Source organism: Desmodus rotundus, chromosome 9 (genome assembly GCF_022682495.2).
Source record: "Desmodus rotundus isolate HL8 chromosome 9, HLdesRot8A.1, whole genome shotgun sequence".
NCBI lineage: Eukaryota > Metazoa > Chordata > Mammalia > Chiroptera > Phyllostomidae > Desmodus > Desmodus rotundus.
Window position 1 is genome coordinate 13,124,680 of NC_071395.1, and position 19,182 is coordinate 13,143,861.

Consider the following 19,182-nt stretch of genomic DNA (forward strand, 5'->3'; position numbering starts at 1 on the left):
CCATCTCTTCCCTTTCCCTCATCAGAAATAATCAAAATCTGAAGTTAATGTCATTTCTATGGATATTTTGGTACTTTTGCTAGTCCCAAATAATGTATAAAATTGGTTTTTTGCTTTATAATTTTACATAAATAATATTTAAAATTTTCTTTAAAATCATGTTTTGGGATTACATGTGTTGATATTTACAGATAAAGTTAATGAACTTTAATTGTTATATAGATAGCATATAATTTATTCCTTTCCCTAATAAAAGATAGATTGTTTAAAATTTTTGCTATTAAGTAAAGTAATACAGGTTTAACAATTTATGTTCCCACCAGAATTGCTTAAAATTGGTTTCTCCACCTTTCCTCAATTTTTGAATTGCCACGCTTTTAAATTTTGGCCAGTTTAGTAACTGTGAAATGGTATTCCATTGTGGTATCGATCTGATAATTTTAATGCTATTTAGGCTTCCTCTTCTATAAATATCCTGTTTATACCTTTGTGCCTGTAATTCTTTTGGTTGGTTGTGGTTTTCTCACTGAATGATGGTTTTTAATTTACTTTGTACACAAATGATCATTTATGTACATTAACAGTATATAAATACTATTTTTCATGGGTGTCAAACTCATTCTTTTTGTTTTGCCCTTTCACTTTGTTTGTGATGTCTTTTTTCATGCTGAAGTTTTAATTTTTAATTTTCTTACATGCATTATTTTCTTGAATTATTTTCTTTTTTGTTTTATTTAAGAAATCATATCTCAATATCATAAAGGCATTCTCTTATATTTTCTTATAACAGTTTTATATTTTGCTTTATACATTTTGTCCTTAATACAGCTGGAATTCATTTTTATGTTTGCCGATAAATACGGATCTAATTTTGTTTTCCTCTACATGGATAGTCAAAAGTCTCCACCCTATTTGTGGAGTAATACGTTTCATCTCACTGATGCTAATGCATCCGATACTATTCACAAGTCCCTTAATATATGTGAGTCTGTATCTAGGACATCTATTCAGCAACATTTGTCTACTTGACATTCGTCAACATCTCACTCTATAAACACTGTTTTAGTAACTGGAGCTTTACAGTAAATGAAGATCCCCTTCTGCAGGTGTTTCAAATGGCCTGGACTGGTCATGGCTCTTTACTCAACCAAGTGACGTTTAGGGTCAATTCGTCCAGTTCCATTAAAAAAGTCTGTCAGGATTTAATCTGAATCGCATTGAATATTGAGAATATTTCATTTCCTCATAATTTTCCTATCCACAATTGTCTATTGTAGTTTTGTTTTGTACAGATATTTTAGATTTACCCTACATGTGAAATAAATTGATCACACACTATGCTTTGGGCACCACCCTCCTTTCTTCTGAATTCCATTTTCATCTTCCTCAAGCACTCTCTTCGGAATTCTTTCAGTGAGGGTCTACACATGGTAAAGAGGGTCTGTCTTTGTGTGGATAGTTCTTCATTTAGTTGTCACTCATTGCAGTGAACACTGAGAGGTGCTACCCAGACCCCAATTCAAAACTGAGGGACTCACTCCCTGGGCTGCTGGGAGTTCAGCAAGCTGACAGGAGGCAGCTGCCAGCCCTTTTCAGGAGTCCGGCCCCAGCAGTCTGCCCGCTTCCCATGTCAGCCCACATCCGGTGACTGATGCCACAGGTCTGCAAGGGCTGAGCCCACTCCCTTTCTCTGAAGGGGCATCCCAGGTTCACAGTCGAGGCCTTCACTGAGACTCTGTTGCAGGCCACCTCTTCCCTCTGTCCAATCCTGCTGCCACCCCTTTGCAGGTGTTGTTTCCAAAGAATTCTCTAGGAAACTCTCTCCACCCTCCTCTGACTCAGTATGCCTCCAGAGAAGCCAAGTGAAGGTAGTTGATGTCAGGGGTGAGCGAAGAAAGGAGAAACCAAGATGAAATTTTCGACTTGAATCATTGGCCAGCTGACAGCCAGTGAGACCTCCTTATTGGTGACAGATGTAGGACAGGCAGACCTTGGCACGAGGTAACAATGCAATAGGCAAAACTTTCATCCGTAGTGAACTGGGATGCATTCTCATGGAAGGCAGTACAGGTTTCCCCTGCTATCTGAAAGGAGAGCGTTCCTACGAAAACTTTCATAAGCTGAAATGGCATAAAACAAAGAAGCAATTACCATTAAATTATACGGAAAATTTTTTGCTCAAAATAACCTACTAAGTTATACCAAGTAACACATAAAACCTAAAATAACACTTAATCATGCTCAGTTTTATGCTACGTGTAACACCCTTATGTGCTCTCAGACTTTTCTGATACTACAGGACACATCTTGCTAATGATGCACAAAATAAATCAATATACAATGCAGACGCTCACAGATACGGTTCAGAGCGGTGAGGCCTGATGCTGAGACCTGGAGTGTGGTCCCCATGGAGGGAGGTCGGTGGGTCGCTCTCACTGCAACGGTGTGTGTTATCTCTGTAAGGGCTCCCTGTAAAACAAATGCTAAAGGCTATTTTTACTTATTATCTGTAAAAGCAAAAATGCTCTTTGGATTTCTTTCAGTTAGTCAAAATGGGTACTAGTGTGGGTCTTTTGTACATGAATGTGGTGTAACATGAATTCTGAATAGTGAGGGATACCTGTACACTAGAGTGGATGCCACATATTAGTCTTTTTAAGAAATGTGAGGGAAATAGTAATCTTAAAAACAGGGGAATTGACTGTTGCTAAGCAAAATTGATTCTTCACAAAAGGCAAAACACTGAGAATGGTTAATGACTATTAAAAATATAAGAGTAAAATGGAGAAGGCCTCTTTGGTAGCAAATAAAGAAGCTTTTATTTCCTGCAGTGGGAGGGCAGAAACGCTAGGCCCAGCACTTATTCATACATGTTGCAGAGCTCCAGCAGAGATTAACGACCGTGCAGCCCAGTTACGTCAGCTGTGCCAAGGTTAGAAGGCCTGATTGGAAACGATCCTTGATGCAATTGCCTGGGTTGAGACACCTGAAATACTTGAATCCCCAGATTCTCCTGAACTCTCTGAGTCTGCACATGGTCCATTTTCCCGTTTAATGCTCTTGCTCCCTGCTTGCTTGAAAACAATGCGGAGGCTTCCTCCTCCTTGCCATTGAACCTGACTGCTGGGTCAATCACTTGGCTTTCTTTACAGTGCAACCTGGCACAGTTATTTTATTTTATTTTTAAAGATTTTACTTGTTTATTTTTAGAGAGAAGGGAAGGGAGGGAGAAAAGAGGGAGAGAAAGGTCGATTGGTTACCTCTCACAGATGCTCCAGCTGCAGAGCGGGTCCACAACCCAGGTATGTGCCCTGGCTGGGAATCGAACCTTTCGCATTGCAGCACGGCACTCAACCACTAAGCCATAGCAGCCAGGGCTGGCAGTTATTTTAATCAGTGCCAAGGAAGGAGCGGGCCTGCTCCTCAGAAGATTAGGGAGATGGATAACACACTATGGTATCTCCAGGAGCAACATGGATGGGCAGCAAACGAGGACACTGCTCAGTTTGTGTAATCAAGAGAAGTCAAGCAGTGCACGACCAGGAACCAGAGAGCAATGCTCCAGAAACGAATGACAATTCTTTGCCCAGTTTTTAAGTCCGAGTCAGTTTTTAGATCTGAAAACAATCAACAGAGAAAAGGCTATATCCCCAGAAGGAAGCCCTGGAGTATCACAAAAGAGGTACACGGTAATAATTTCCCCAGTCCTTCCCCAGAGGGTTCTTTGCAATTACTCTGGCTAACCACCACATGTGGGAAAATGAGAACATCAAAACTGTTCTCAGTGGCACGGCAGATACAGGAATTCACCTGCCATCTAGTAAGCTTTCCATTAAAGAGATTTGCAAAACTGTAAAAGAATGCCAATCTTCTATGTTTTTTGTTTGGGAAAAGCTGGTTACATTTTCCATGTAAATATGTTATTTATACTAATATGTGATATACCTATGCGTATTACTTTTCCTGAATCAGTAAATATTTACAATTTTGTTTGAATATTTTTATATAGTAAGTAGCAATGGACATAACCCACATAAACAAAAGGTTGTTAGAGTCTTCAACTTTTAAGAGTTTTTAAGGAGTCCTGAGACGAAAATGTTTAAGAACTGCTGCAACAGACAATACCACAGGCCAAACCATCTGTGTAATCTTGGGGCAAGTTGCCGGGTCTCTCTGCCCAGGTTTCCTCATGTGTAAAATTACGAGTTAATACTGCACATATAAAGTAATTAGAATACCAGTAGCACAGAATGGCAGCTGTATAGCCAGTATTGAGAGTATTATATTATCTCTGTGAAATAGGAGGCAACACTACTGTTGAAAATGATGGAGGAAAAGGTGGGTAGTTTAAGAAAAGATCTGTTAAAGCCATGTGGAAAATGAAATTATAGCTCTGACCAGGAACATGTAGGAGGATTGAAGAACAATTTTGAGAACGCTTGTGGAGGTTAGTGACTTTGGATTTAGAGTAAAATCATAATTACATAATTTGTTTTTCCTTAACAACAGAAGCCGAGTGTAGGGGGGAAAAACAGAAAGGCAAGCTGTTCAATTGGGAATGTTTCAGTCAGTTTGATCAGAAAGAAAATAAGGCATATTGCAATGGATGTGATAAACTGTGTTTTATAAACTGGGGGCTAAAGAAGGGAAGAAAGCAGAGAGATGACCGATAAAAAATCGAAGGGTCAAGAGATGTGAGGTCTTCTTCAGGAGGGAAGGCAGAGTGAGAGAGTTGATAGGGTAGGAGGTGGGATAGCTTGTTTGAAGTTTGGACTTCGTGGTCCTGCGAGTGGGTGCCTGCAGTGGGGTGGAGGTGGTGGCTCCCAGAGAAGAAGAAATCAAGACCTCAAAAGCATGCGTCTTCCATTTGGAGGTTAATGCAACTCTGGGTGATGGCAGAAGTTGGAAGTCAAGATCCAAAGTTTTCCATCAGTACGTTGTGAGTAAAAAGTAGCATGGCTGCATAGAACGGAGTTATAATTATCTGCGTGAGGAACTGGGAGCAGAGGTGGGGGATGGGGTGGACCCCTCCCTGCCCCCCGCAAGGAGAAAGCCTGGGGAAATGACACTTCAGAAATGCCTAAGCAGACTTTGCCCGGGATTGGACGTTAAGGTTCAGTGAAGGGAGGGGAGCCCACCCTAGAGCCCCAGAATGGAGCAGAAGCTGTTCAGAAAAGCACGGAATTCCAGAAGGCCCGCTAGAAACGGGAGACGCGGGAGGGCTTTCCGAGGCAACTAAAGACACAGCTTGTGCAGCAAACAAGAGAATCGGGACCTGGGGAATCGGGGGGTGGAGAGTTCCCTAAAGAATGAGGCCAGAATTTTCTGTTTGAGTCAACTGATGCAGGACCAAGTTTGTGAGTTCATGTACCAATTCCTTTTAGATTTTTCTCTTCCTTTAGATTTCTCCTTTTCTGAAAAAATAAAATTGAGGGGTCCTTCCCTTCCCCTTAGGCCCTGTCTTCCCACCTTTCCTCCTTTCTCGGGTCCCCACCCCCTTCCAGTCGTGCCCTCCCACTAGGATGGGGAGCCCGGCCCCCTTCCCCCAGCAGCCAGGCTCTGCTGCAGGAGTAGGAGGAACCCTGGGCGGAACCCACAGAAGTGGGCGGGCCCTTTCCTGCCGACGCGCTGTCGTAGGACGCTGTGACGTCAGAGGACATCCGGTTCGGCTCCTAGTGTCCGAAAGTGACTGTGTTCTGCTCCCTTGGGTCTCAGTACGTCCTAATCCCGAATCGTGGTCCACGAGCCGGATTTGCTGTTGCCGCTGGCCGGCGGGCGCCACATCACTCCCTGCGCCTGTGCCCCCGGAGTGCGCCCGGCCTCCCCGCCAGGGTGAGCGAGGTCGGCCCGGAGTGCGCGCGAGGGAGGGTGCCCCACGGGCGGGTGTCGCCTTTGGTTCCCCGAGCCGCGTGGCACCTCCGCCGTCCCCCCGCCGGCCGCTGGGTGTTCCCAGGGCAGGCTTTCCCTCCAAAACTGCGGTGGCCCCATCCCTGTTTCCTCTTTTGGTGACACGGACCATGTTCAGAAGAAGTCGGAGCATTAACTGGAGAAGGGCTTGAACCCACATAAGGCTGAGAAAAAGAATTGGCTGTTTAAATTTCCAAACCAAACTGGAGGAAAAAAAAATGAGGCTCAATTTTCTCAGCGGATTCTCTCCTCGGGCTGTAGAAGATTCACCCATATTACCACCCCGTGATTATTTTCTGAGCTCTTTTGTCCATAACAGTACACTTCCCCCCCCCCCCCCCATCCTGTAGATTTTGTCATTTTAAGTACTGGAAGGGTGATCTAGTAGGTTTGGACATTACTTAAGGAACCAGCTACTAAACTACATGACTTGACTTGTCTATATTTTTACGTTGCAACTTCCCATCGCTTGGTTTTTGATTGGATATTCTAACATAAAAGTTGAAACCCAAAGTAGAAAAACTTAAGAGTGACCTTCATATTGTTTCCAGTACACGCAGGTGCATGATTTTGCTGTAGTGTAATATGACCTTTTGCATGAGCAATATAAATCTCTTCAAGGTGTGCTTTCTGGAGACTGCCCACGTGTCACGGACACACTTTGATTTTTGAAGCAGGATGTTAATGTCCTCAGGGAGGTTGTGTGTCACAGTCACCAGTGAAATTTGAGCCTGTCGTTGGACATTTAGAATTTGTAGATGGTGAGTAAGGCCTAGATGTCCAAATCTGTATTTTTAGGAGTTTCTGCAGTTGAGTTTTGAGAATCACTCGTAGAGAGGACTTAAAAAGTATTTATTTTGAAGAATAGTAAGAAATTTGAGATTCAGATTTAAAAGCAACCACACAGCTGGTTACTCATTCATTAGTGTTATCTCTTCATGGAGCACTGAAAAATGCCAGGCAGGGCTGGAAGGCAGACGCCATCAAGAAAGACAGGGCTAGAATCCTCAGGGAACTCGTAGTTTTCAGATGAATGAAAAGCCAAATAAAGATGTGTTATTCATCGACACATTTTTTCAAAGGCAGCTTCAGTGCAGTTCTTTCTACTAAATGTGGTAGTTCTTGCAACTAATTGATGAAAACTGGTTTTAAATTTTAATGAGAATAAATTTCTTAGTTTATTTAAAATTGCAACCTGGCAGTTATGTCCTCTCTGTTCTCTTGTGTTGAAAGGGGGAAAATGCCCAAGAAAAAGACCGGTGCGAGGAAGAAGGCAGAGAACCGCCGGGAACGGGAAAAACAGCTTCGGGCATTGAGAAGCACTGTAGATTTAGCTAAGCACCCATGCAACGCTTCAATGGTAACAGCTTTTTATGATATCAGTTGCTAGTTGAGAAACTATGAATATATCAGTTATCCGAAAAACACCTGAGTAAAATTTTAGTGAATACAGTGTTGCTGGATATATTTGATTGCATTTGCAATCTGTGTGAGAGGCCTGTCCATTGTTTTCATTAACACTGAGTAGCAATGAGTTTTGTTCGATTTTATCTTATTTATAATTATAACACCTAGCGCATTACCTACTGCCGGGGCTACTGCTGGCGTTACAGCGGTCTTGACCGAGAGTACGTACTAGGGTCTCTGCGAAGAATTTTCCAGCCTCTCTCACCTTCATTCAAGCTGTCCCATCTGTTGGAGCCTTTTCACCATTTCTCTCCGCAAGTCTTTTTAACTTATTTGATTTCCCATTTCTAAACTTTCCACGGTTCTCGACATCTCTTGTTTCCTGTTCCACTGCCTTCTTTCCTTGTGCCAAGTGGATTAGTCCTGATCATTTCTGGGCTTCTGTGGTCAGAGTTGGGAAAAGCAGGATGTTATTTATGCTGATGTTCCTCCTTTTCTTCCTTTGACCGTGTGTCTCTGCGTTGTCCCACATTGCCTAGTTCTGCTTCTCCCTACTTGTTCTGTTGCCACCACCCCTCTTTTTTCTTTTGTTTCATCAGACGCATAGGAATGTTCTTAATTCCACAGCTATTGTGCATCTTCTCTGGGCCAGGTCCTGTTTAGGTCGTATGGGGGGTCCGTGGGTGAGTGACACAGTCCTGTTTCCACAGGCTTGTGGATCAGTTGTTTTGTGTGTTCCTTAAGAACTGTTTGTTTATTAGCGACAAGCCCAGTTTTGGAACCGGGGAGAGTTAGAGCTTATTGAATGAATAGTGGACTGACTTGTGTAGTTGGGCAGGGCAAGGATATAGTGCAACCTAGGACAAGCGGAGCCTGGAACCGCCTGGTAGTTTTGTCTTTTGCTTGTTAGTTCCATTTTCTCAGGTCATCTCACCCTGTTTGTTTGGGTTCATAGGCACTGGTGGCTCGTGTGTCTCACATCACATACTGTTGCCCATGGAGAGGAAGGAACTCTGATACTTTGGACTTGGGCAGGTGCCATGTCCAGGACTAACATTTATGGCTGAGGTGGGGGGTGGGGAGGCAGGATTACAGAGCACAGGACCGCGGCGACTCACTTCAGTGTGTCAGGGCCATTTCTAGAGACCAGGGGTGTGGGGCAGACAAAAGAAGTGACTCATGCAAGTACAGGGAATGGCAGCCAGACTCGGGTAAGTGTTGCAGTAGGGGCGTAGTTAGGATGACGGGGACAGAGGTGAGTGTGGGTGGGTGGAGTTCACAGAGGGGGAGGGGTCATCACCAGAGCTTCCAACAGGTAAAGGCTGCGGAGGGACTTTTCAGGGCAAAGCGTTAGAGTAAGTAAGGCGTAGAAAAGAGAACCGGCATATTTTGAAAATGGCGGACAAGAAGTGCCTCGAATCTAAAGAGGATAGTTAGCCAGAGTCGAAGAGAGGTCAGGGACCGGAGTGTTGGGAGTGTTTAATAACATGTTTAAAATTCTGGATTTTCTGTAAGCTTCATCACATTCGTTCACTATGGTTTCTTACTCTGCTCATCATTTGTGTGATTCATTCGAAAAGCAACTACCTCTGAGTTTACCCTCTTTTGTGAAAATACCACTTCTTTCTCTAGTGTGGTACGCCCAGGAGCATACCTGTGTAATGTGTAGGTGCTCTTGTGTGCTGGGGGAGGTTGCAGCGTTTGAGGAAGTGTCACTTAGATCGTAACACAAAGGACAGGTTATTCTTTATAATGCAAGTAAGTTTGCAGTTTTCAGCCAGTAGAAAATTAATGTCTTATTTATATTTTACAGGAATGTGATAAGTGTCAGAGGTAAGTTTTTATTTATTTTTCTATCTATATTTAATAGTATAGATACTCCGATCTTTCGTCTGATATTTACCATATTTAAAAATTTTGTTTTACATGACAAGGCGGCAGAAGAATAGAGCGTTTTGCTACTTTTGCAATTCTGTACAGAAGTTACCGATTTGTGCACAGTGTGGTAAGTATGTGATAACTGAGGGCACCTGCCTTTGCTTTCATCCGACATTGTTTTGCAGTTAATCAATATGAAGCTATGGGCTTATTTATCATTGTTTGCAATAATAATGTTACTCCTCACCACAAATAAAATAACATAAAATGTTATTCGGCCTACCCAAACACTATCAAGTCTTGATTTTGTCTTTGATATAATGCTGGAAGATGATTCAGATACACGTTAGATATAAGTTACCAACAGGCTTTTTTTAAACATTAAAAGGTCAGATTTCAGACTAATAATATTGGGGGGTCCTGAATTTTTAAGGATACCACCTTAGTCTTGTCGATATTGTTTATGTTTCTAAATTTTGATTCCTACGGACACTGCCTGCAGTGTGTTAGACCATCAGGAGTAACTTCATTCCCCATTTGCCTGGTGCCAGTTTTTGTGAAAGTTATTTTTCTGTTTGGAGTTTAGCATGTGATTCTTGAGTTTTCTCACATGGATTCCCAAGTCACTGGAACAGAGTTCCTAAGCCACATAAGCACTTCCCAAGTGTAAGTGGAAACTTGTATTAAGAATAAATGATCATTCAGAGTAAAACTAAATGGCAGTTCACAGAACAGGTTTGGTGTTTGACAAATAGTCTTCCTCAGATACATGAAATATTGGTAAGTATTTCTTAGCACAGTGTATACATTTGAGAAGTGCGGCATGTTTCTGCCCTTCCTTCCCATCGGGGAGATTTCTGTTACATAGTTTCTGAAGACCTGCAGTAGAAAAGTATAGTGACACTCTCTAAACTTTTATTTGAGCAAATACCCCTTTTGGTTTTGGGATAATAGTTTCAGATGGAACACGTTTTGGGATATGCTCTTTTGAATGGGTTTACATATGGGACCAGTGCAGAAAGTTCAGATCTATATCCCTGAATATTTCTAGTGTAGTTCTGGCTTTCACAGAAGACATTGTTAATGAAAGACATAATTAATGAAACTGAGAATACTGGTTTAGATAGACCACTTCTCTGCCAGTTTTTATATCCTTGTTTTACAAGGAAATGAATATACAGTACGAAAATAGTTTATGGAGAAGATCACATTCCTGTTGGACCTTCCCATAATTTCAGTGTTACTGAGCTCAAGTTTCGTAGTTCTGTGTTTGGCTGCATTTCCCGGCCGGTCACTGATTCTTGTACTGAGTGTTAGACATGGGACGGTTGGGTGGCCGCCGCCTCTCAGCGTCTCAGCCTCTCCTTTCCAGTTTCTCTTCCTTCCCATTTCCTGTTATCTGGCTTTGCTCCTCAGGCAGTCAGGATACTGGAAAACTGCGTGCCTTCTGTTTCTCTCATGCTGCACTTTGTGGGGTGTGGGATGGGTGATTAATATGTCATCATTAATCTTCACATAGTATGTGATGAGCGAATCTCCTGACAGTTTTGGGTTGGTAATTTGCTGCTACATCGGTTTTTGTGGCTGTGTTGTGATTTTAGCTCCATCACCCAACTCCTGGTTTTTGTGTCCACTTGGGGACTATTTGAAAAATTTGTTGGAAAATGTTTACTTGGAGGCTATGTTTGTAAATTTTTACATGTGAATAAATTTGAAACATGAACCAGATAAAATGCGTAATCACTGTTTGGTTTGAGATGTAGGAAGAAATAAGCAAAAACTTTAAATCAGACAGTTTTTATTGTGAATTATGAAATGTTAAATTCATTTTAAAGCATAGCTTTTTTTTTTTTTTTTTTAATTTATTTATTGTTATTTAATTACAGTTGTATGCCTTTTCCCCCATCCCTTCACCCCACCCCAGGTGAACCCACTTCCCTCCCCCCTCTCCACCCTCCCCCTTGGATTTGTTCATGTGTCCTTTATAGTAGTTCCTGTAATCCCCTCTACCCACTGTCCCCGCCCCCACCCCCCACCCCCGCCCTTGCTATTGTTACATTGTTCTTAACTTCAATGTCTCTGGTTATATTTTGAAAAGCATAGCTTTTTAAAATATGTTTTAATTCATCTGAAAATTCACCATATTTTAAACTGCTATAATCATGGTTAGGTTACAAAGCATAACCTGAATTTTCTGATTTTACTACAGATAGGAATTAACATACATGCATAACTTTGTTGTGCTATAGATTTTTAATAAATTTCTAATCTCAAAAGGTTTGACTCAGATAATGAGATCTCAGTTATATCCATTTTCTATTTTTGGTTATGTAAGCAGTAAACTGCTAATTTCTATTCATTTAAAATGATCGCCTTAGGACCTTAGGCCACATAAAGAGAAGAATTAATGAATACTTGCATGTACTGCTTTGCAAGGCTAATAGTGCAGATGTGTTTCTTTACCAGGGAAAACCAAGTGCATGATGAAGTCGTCGGACTGTGTCATAAAGCACGCTGGGGTGTACAGTACCGGCCTGGCGATGGTGGTAAGCTCGTCCTCCCCTCCCAGACCGGCAGTTTGCCTCGGGATGCCGCAAGGTTTTGTAAAACACGCAGTGCCTGCGTATTTAGCCAGGGGCACTGACCTCCTTCCCCTTAGATTGTCCAATAACAAACGACACCAGCGAACACAAAAACAGCCATCTGTGAGTAAATCAAAATTACACTTTTTTTGTCAGATTCGCTAATAATACATTTTTTGATGTGCTTCAGAATTTTAGCAATTAGTTGATGTGTGCCATGAAATGAAAAGGGTGAAAATCACTGTCTCAGACTAGTAGTTGTTTGATGATAAGAAAATGTTTTTCTGACCAATGGTTATTTTTTGTAACCACTGTATTTTATAACCATGTAATCACAGTTTGTCCCTTGGTTCACTCATTCTGTAGTTATTTAGATTATCGAGAAACATGCCCCTTGTTTTATCTGATTGCTTCCTTTATTTCTTATTCGGAAACATAAAGGGAATGAAAACTTATTTAATGTTGACTTAAACAGAAATTCACTTGTCAGTGGGGCCTTTCTAATGTGTTTTAGTTAGATTCCATAGAATGTCGTACTGAAAGCCCTGTTCCGGCTTTTGGGTAAATAAGCAACTTGGTTCCAGAAGAACCTAGGGTTACTAGTTTTTTAAAGCTTTATATTTCCAGAAAAGTACATACTTACTATAGTTATCTGTAATTTCTTCATTACATGTATAATTTTCTAAGGAAATCTGTTGTTTTAAATAATAAAAACATGTTTTATGTGATGTATTTTGCTCTTTTTTTACTAAAAAGTGATCCTTTTAACCAGTTTCACTGTATTGTGTAATTTTATCCCCTGGTCCAAGTTTCAGTCCACAATGAAAATAATAGTGTTTTAGTCAAGCAGAATATTTTATTCGTAGTAACTTTCCAAGAACACGTAACTTTTCATTAAGAGGCAGATCTTTATTTGATATATTTCATGTATGCATACGCAAGGAGCTAGAATTCATCATCATCTTGTGAATTCCTCTTTATTTTAAATACAGGATTGTCAATGTTATGTTTGAAAAACCAATCAGATTCAACCCATCATAATCTTCCTTGGTAGCTTGCTAATGTCTAAATTTATCAAATACTTCTTAATTCACTGAGTTGTATGAGTCTTTATGATCTTTTCTTACATAAAGAAAACATTTAAGTAAAATCATGAATCATTAGTTATAAATTCTAGAAAAGTGATTTGCCTGTGAGAATTCCCTCTCCTTTCCCTCTTCTCCATCCTGCTGTGCCCTCGGGGCCTGACTGGACTGTGGCACTCTTACCTTATTGCATCCCTTCAGTTTGGCCAACGAGAGACCCTGGCAGGATCCCTAAAGGTAGAAGGACAGTGCCATCTGGCTCTTCATTCTCCCGGCTCACTGCCTAGCAGGTTGTCCTGGTTTGGAGGTGGATTGGCGCAGTTCCTCTCCTCGGGGCTGAGAAATCCTCTCCACGTGGCTCTCTCTTGGCGCTCTGGTAACTCCCTCTCTTCCCCTTGTCTCTTCAGGCCCAGGGGTGGTAACTGCATCACCACCCCTGGTGCTTTTTCTAAGCCCGCCCCTGTCCCTTGTAAATTATCTCTTCTGAACTCTCCTGGATCGTCCGGTGCAGTGTGCCATCTCTTTGTTGTTGGAACCCTGAGTAATCCAAGAGACACTGGAGGATTTGGTAGCTACACTTGACAATCCATTTTTACAAGTCATAAAACGTTTTTCCTGTTTGTCCTATACTGTTTTTATTACAGAGCCTTGAGTGGTATAACACTGAACTGAGGTTCAGAAGACCTGGATTTAAATCTCAGCTCCTCTGTGATGCAGCTCATGCCGGCGGCCCTCCTCTGTAAAGGGAAAACCGTTCAGTCCGTTAAGATTTGTTTTAGCTCTGAACAGTCCGTTCACCTTAGGTCACTGAAAAATGTAGTCTTACCACCCTACTTCATGTAGAATTGGAGAGTCTTACCCTATCATTTAGTTCTGTAGTTTTTACTGTATTTTAATTTCTTTCACAAAGAAGCATGATCATTGATTTAAAGCATAAGTTGCCTTAAAAGAAAAAAAGATGTCGACAGAAGCTTAATATTTTCTCTAAGTTGTTCTAGAAATTTTCTGAAGCTGGAAATACTAGTATTTGAAAACACTCAGTTTAGATGCTGGATTTGCCAGGGACAAGGGTGCTTGAGCTGCGGGCCCCGGACTTCATCTGAGTCAGAGTTCCGTCTGAGGCCGCACTCCAGCTCCTGGGCTGACTGCGGTGGTTAGTGTTGGGGTTAGTGTATAGCTTCCCCCGGCTGCTTTTTCTTTGATGTTCAGCTAAGATCTGTATATTATCAATAGCTGTTGGTGTCATAGTTTTCAGAGAACCCCTTCTGGCTTAAAGAGTAAGGCTTTTCTTTGGTGGAGCCGCCCACTGTTGCTGAGGGTTGATAAATGCTTGGTGTGCACAACTTGGATGGCGGTTTCCCACCTTCTTCATCTCACGGCGCATCAACTAATTAATAAAACTCTGCGGCACACCAAAGGTGTATTTGTTGCTGCTCTGACCAAAACCAAAAATACCTATAGTTTTTATTGAGTTTCAAAAATTAATAATAATAATAATGGTAATTACCTGCCCTTCTTGCTCCAAAGTGACTTTTTAAAAAATCAGATGCCTGTATGTATGTATAAGGACTTCTGGTACCAAGAATTAACCAATCAGATGGAACCTAATTATGCGATGTGACCAATGAGATGCAACTATTACGTGACCTCCATATGGTCCAAGACGGCATTCACACAGGCGTCTTTTGTTGCGTGGCTGTTGTCACTTTTTAATTTGACAGTCTAAGAGAAAAGAGGTCAGTGCCCCTGACTGAATAGTCAGGTAGTGTATATTTTGAACACTCTGTGGCACACCAGTTGAAAATCGTTGGGTTAGACAATGGCTGCAGTCGTTCAAGTGACAAAGATTAATTGTCTGTGCTCCTTGGTTGCAGGGTGCAATCTGTGACTTCTGTGAAGCTTGGGTCTGTCACGGCAGGAAGTGTCTCAGTACACACGCCTGTGCCTGCCCTCTTACTGACGCCGAGTGTGTGGAGTGTGAACGCGGTGTCTGGGACCACGGTGAGTGAGTGCGCACAGGAGTGACTTTTGCTGTGAGTGAAGGCCGACTTTGAAGCATCCCGGGTACCCTTTTTAAGAGACTTCTCCGGATACTGTCAGTCCCGACTGCTGTCACTGCTTCGCTTATCAGTTTGGTTGGAAAAGGGATTTACACTAGCAGTAGCAGTCAAAGCCAGTAGCTAGGGTTATTGACCAGAACGGGTAGCGAGGGGAGCGGCAGGAGAGAGTGTTGGGTGACACGTGTGTAGCCGGGGGATCGTGGGAGTCCACTGTTGGATGGCTCGTTTTGGCAGTTTTCATTGCAGCCTTTACCAGAGCAAAAAACTCCTGTGTCATCCTGGTGTAAGTCTGAAATCACTTGCCGTCCTTTTTGAGCAGTTCTATAGATAATGAGTCTTTTAAATTAAAGCTTATCATATTTACATTTTTGGCTTTGTTTGTTAATCTAATAGGAGGCAGAATATTCAGTTGTTCCTTTTGCCAAAACTTTCTCTGTGAAGATGATCAATTCGAACATCAAGCCAGCTGCCAGGTTTTAGAGGCGGAAACATTTAAGTGTAAGTTTTCACATAGTAGATGTTCTTTATACCCAAGTTTCTTAACAGTCTTAAGTGTTAAAACAGTGAAAAAGGATCAATTCTGTGGGATTTATCTTAGATCAAGTACCAATCTGTGGGAAATAGTGTTTTTATTCCAAGTTTGAATCTGGGTGTATGTATTTTCCCCACAGGTGTTTCATGCAACCGGCTCGGTCAGCATTCTTGTCTTCGTTGTAAGGTATATTCGTGTACTTTTTATTTTTAGGTTTTGTTTTTAATCCCCATTCTTCATGACCGTTCTTTGGGTTACTTGTAGCTATTATTAATCTACATTCTACAGGGATCCTTAAACATTTAGTTCCTTCATTTCAGAGATTGGGGATTGAGAAGGCTTGGTGACTTCCCAAAGGCCATCCGCTGGGCTGCCTCCGAGTTGCACTGGCGCACTCTGGTCTTGGTCAGGGTCGTGCGCCTTAGGTTTCTGGAGGCCAGTCTGGCCCACGTGGTGGGAGTGTGATTTAACTAATGGCAGAATGCACTTGGCTCAGGAGAGTGAAGATTTCCATAATGATTTCTCTCCTTGGAAGTCATCCCCAGCATTTCTTTTGTGAAGGATCCCTAAATAGATGCAGCCGATTCACTTCCTCTCAGAAACTTTTCTCTGGTACTTGCTGATACTCCTAACCCTCCGTTGTTTCTCTCCCCACTCTTCCCCAATATTGTGTGTGCCATCCCTCTGCCGTAGCCTCCTCTCCGATCTTTACCGCACCCCCATTCTCCTTCGGATCTCAGCTGGGTCTTCATGTTTCCTTTCCCGAACCTTGTCGTGTCGGGCTGAGTGCCCCCCGCCTGCCCTGCTGACTCAGCGCGCAGTGTCCCGCAGTAGCCTCCTGCCTGTGCGTGTCCGCAGCGAGAGTGCGTTCTGTGAAGACAGGCTCTTCACCAAGTGTCTCGAGGGCTTTGTGAATGCTGATGTGTGTGTGAGTGTATAATGTGTGTGCATGTCATCCGCTGAGGACAGTTTTGGCCTCAGGTCGGGCCATAGGTCCGGAGAGTCCTGGGAAAGACCCTTCCCTCACTACATTGAGATCGGGAGCAGGCCAGTCCAACCAAAACTCCAGTCTCTGCCTGAACAAGTCATGCGGTTAGATCTCCTCGAGGGATTGAGTGATGTCTCTGTGCATTTTTAAATTACTTATTTATTGCTTACTTTTACTCCTCCTGTGCAGGCCTGTTTCTGCGATGACCATACGAGGAGCAAGGTGTTCAAACAGGAGAAGGGAAAGCAGCCGCCCTGCCCGAAATGTGGCCACGAGACTCAGGAGACCAAGGACCTCAGCATGTCAAGTAAGGCCCTTCTTCAGGTTCCGGGCGGCGGTTTTGCTTTCACGCTTAGAAGAGATTTATCTCCTTTTTCTCTTTCTATTTTTGTTTTGCCTCTTCCTATTTGAAAAGACGAATGTGTTCTCTTAAGGAAGTGGAATTTTACAGCCTTCGAAAATATATGGGTAAAATTTCCCAATTTAATTTAAGAAATATACCATTGTTCACTTTGATATTTGGCATTTGCCAGCTAATGACATGGTGAATACTGAAATTTAAGACTGAAAAAAGTGGTTTTTCTATTTTGCCAAGACTCTTATTAAATAATTGAGTAGCTAGAATCCTTAATACTCAAGTACTGGTAATCTTTAGTTCTTGAAATTTGGAATTCCTTATGAAGCTGTTGTTCGGTGTGTAGTATTTGAGCAGCTCTGCTTATTATGTACTATGTCACTGCTGTGGGAGATTGCTTTCTAGTTTTTCTGTAGCTTTTCTGGGAAGGAATAAGACTGCCATACGCATTTATAGTAATGCAACTAACAATTTGTTAAAGGGAACTTGACTCTTTACCAAACATATCAGAATGGAACCATAATTCTACGTGACTTTGTTTAATCAAAGATACAGTTCTACAATGAGGTGAGACTGAAGATTCTGCTGATTTTTTTGCACCAAACTTTGTGTTGCTAGTAAGAAGAAATGAAAGCTTTGTCTTCCAGGACTTCTCAGTTATAAAATTGCTCTCAAGAAAAATACTATGACGTGAAATCAACTTTTCTGTGATTTGAAAATAAATTCTTAATTGATCAAACGAAGGGCATTTTATTTTAATTTTTAACATGCCTTATTTAACTTATATTTGGAGAGTGCTGTTCTTACCTTGTTTTCCAGCTTTTTCGAGATTTGATGAAATGACACTGTCACCTTTACTATTGTTACGTGTGGTGTGTGTGTAGACTTCAAGTAGGATATAACTGAGGGTGTTTTTTAAGGTCTTCTTTCTTTCCAATTAAATATTAAGTTAGGAAATTAGGAAAAATGTGGCTTACTTTGTCACTTGGGAGTAAGAAGCAGCCAGTCAGGCTCATGTGACTGTATGTTGTGGAGAAAAGTGAGGATGCAGAGAATGGAACAAATAAGGTACCACATACTGATCTGTGTTTTGTAGCACGCTCCCTGAAATTTGGCAGGCAGACTGGAGGTGAAGAGGGAGATGGAGCTTCTGGGTACGATGCCTATTGGAAGAACCTTTCATCTGATAAGTATGGTGACACCAACTACCCCGATGAGGAGGATGACTACGAAGCAGAGGATGATGAAGAGGAAGAAGATGAAGGTGGAAAGGATTCAGATGTGGAGTCATCAGATTTGTTTACTAATTTAAATTTAGGAAGGACCTACGCCAGTGGCTATGCGCACTATGAAGAACAAGAGAGCTAGGACAGCTGCCTGCCCACTGGTGACCTTGTCTGAAAAGAAACGCACAGGAAAGCCTGTGCGTGATGAATCGTGTGAGGACGTTCAGAAGTATGTCACTAGCCTTGTGCAAAAGTCACAATTACTGGGGCAAGGAGCAGGGCATAGCGTTTTTCTAGGAACTGATAATCAGGCTTATAGTGTAAGAAAAATGAATTTCAAATGAAAGGTATTTATTAATACAAACAATGAAGCATCATGGATTGGATTTTAATGATTTCAGTAATCTGATAGGCTTTGCCAATTAGATACATATATAGGATAAAGGAATAGGAGGGTAATATATATGAAATTAAATTGCTGTTTTTATGAAAAACACTGCTTATGAATTCATTCTGTCTGATTTTTTAATATGTAATGGGTAAAATGAATTATTGTATTTTTCTTTGTATGTTCACAGGATACATATCAGATGTTACGTGCTAAATTTTCATTAAATCTTCATGTTATCTTACATAGTTGTGATATGTATGCTTTAGCAATTGACTGATTTATTTCTTCGCAGTGAGTTTTTGGACAGTACCGATGAATGCGGGCATGTGTGGACAAGGGTGACTCCAGAGCCAGTTTTCAGACACATAGTCAGAAATAGTACTACGGAGGTGCTTTACCCAGGAAATTTCATTTCTTTTTGAATAAGTCTAGTATTACAGTACATACTTTTGATACTTAATTTCTTGTTCTAGATTTTTTAAACTTTGGAAAGCATTCTCCTATTCTTGTGCAATCTGTTTGCTTCATTTTTTGTCTCGCGCAAAATGCGTAGCAGAGACTCATATCATGGTAGACACAGAGTCACGCAGCCAGACCCCATCCTTCGTGGCGGAGGTGGGCAGCGGACAGTTGCCGACACAAGGTCCAGTTGTTACAACTTAACGCCGGCAATGAGTTGGGACGGAGTGGGAGGAAGAAATGCATCATATCGGACTGGCTGGCATTCGAGAAGTACGGAGAAGATTGTAGCTCTGAGGATAACAGGGTTGG

The 19,182-nt window shown here is 41.8% G+C and overlaps 1 protein-coding gene across 3 annotated transcripts; it reads left to right on the forward strand.

Annotated features, from left to right (window-relative positions):
• The first annotated feature begins 5,645 nt into the window (after positions 1-5,645).
• ZNF330 (zinc finger protein 330) lies at positions 5,646-18,652 on the forward strand. Of its 3 annotated transcripts, none has more exons than XM_045202631.3 (10): positions 5,646-5,841; positions 7,141-7,267; positions 9,128-9,147; positions 9,249-9,319; positions 11,659-11,738; positions 14,734-14,860; positions 15,313-15,417; positions 15,591-15,637; positions 16,629-16,746; positions 17,891-18,652. In XM_045202631.3, the coding sequence occupies exons 2-10, from the start codon at positions 7,148-7,150 to the stop codon at positions 18,160-18,162; spliced, it is 960 nt and encodes a 319-aa protein (XP_045058566.2). In that variant the 5' UTR covers positions 5,646-5,841; positions 7,141-7,147; the 3' UTR covers positions 18,163-18,652. The 3 variants fall into 3 exon arrangements, with proteins under 3 accessions (XP_045058566.2, XP_024424768.2, XP_045058567.2); XM_024569000.4 differs by having other exon boundaries at positions 5,646-5,832; XM_045202632.3 differs by lacking the exon at positions 5,646-5,841 and adding an exon at positions 6,552-6,668.
• The last annotated feature ends 530 nt before the right edge of the window (positions 18,653-19,182 follow it).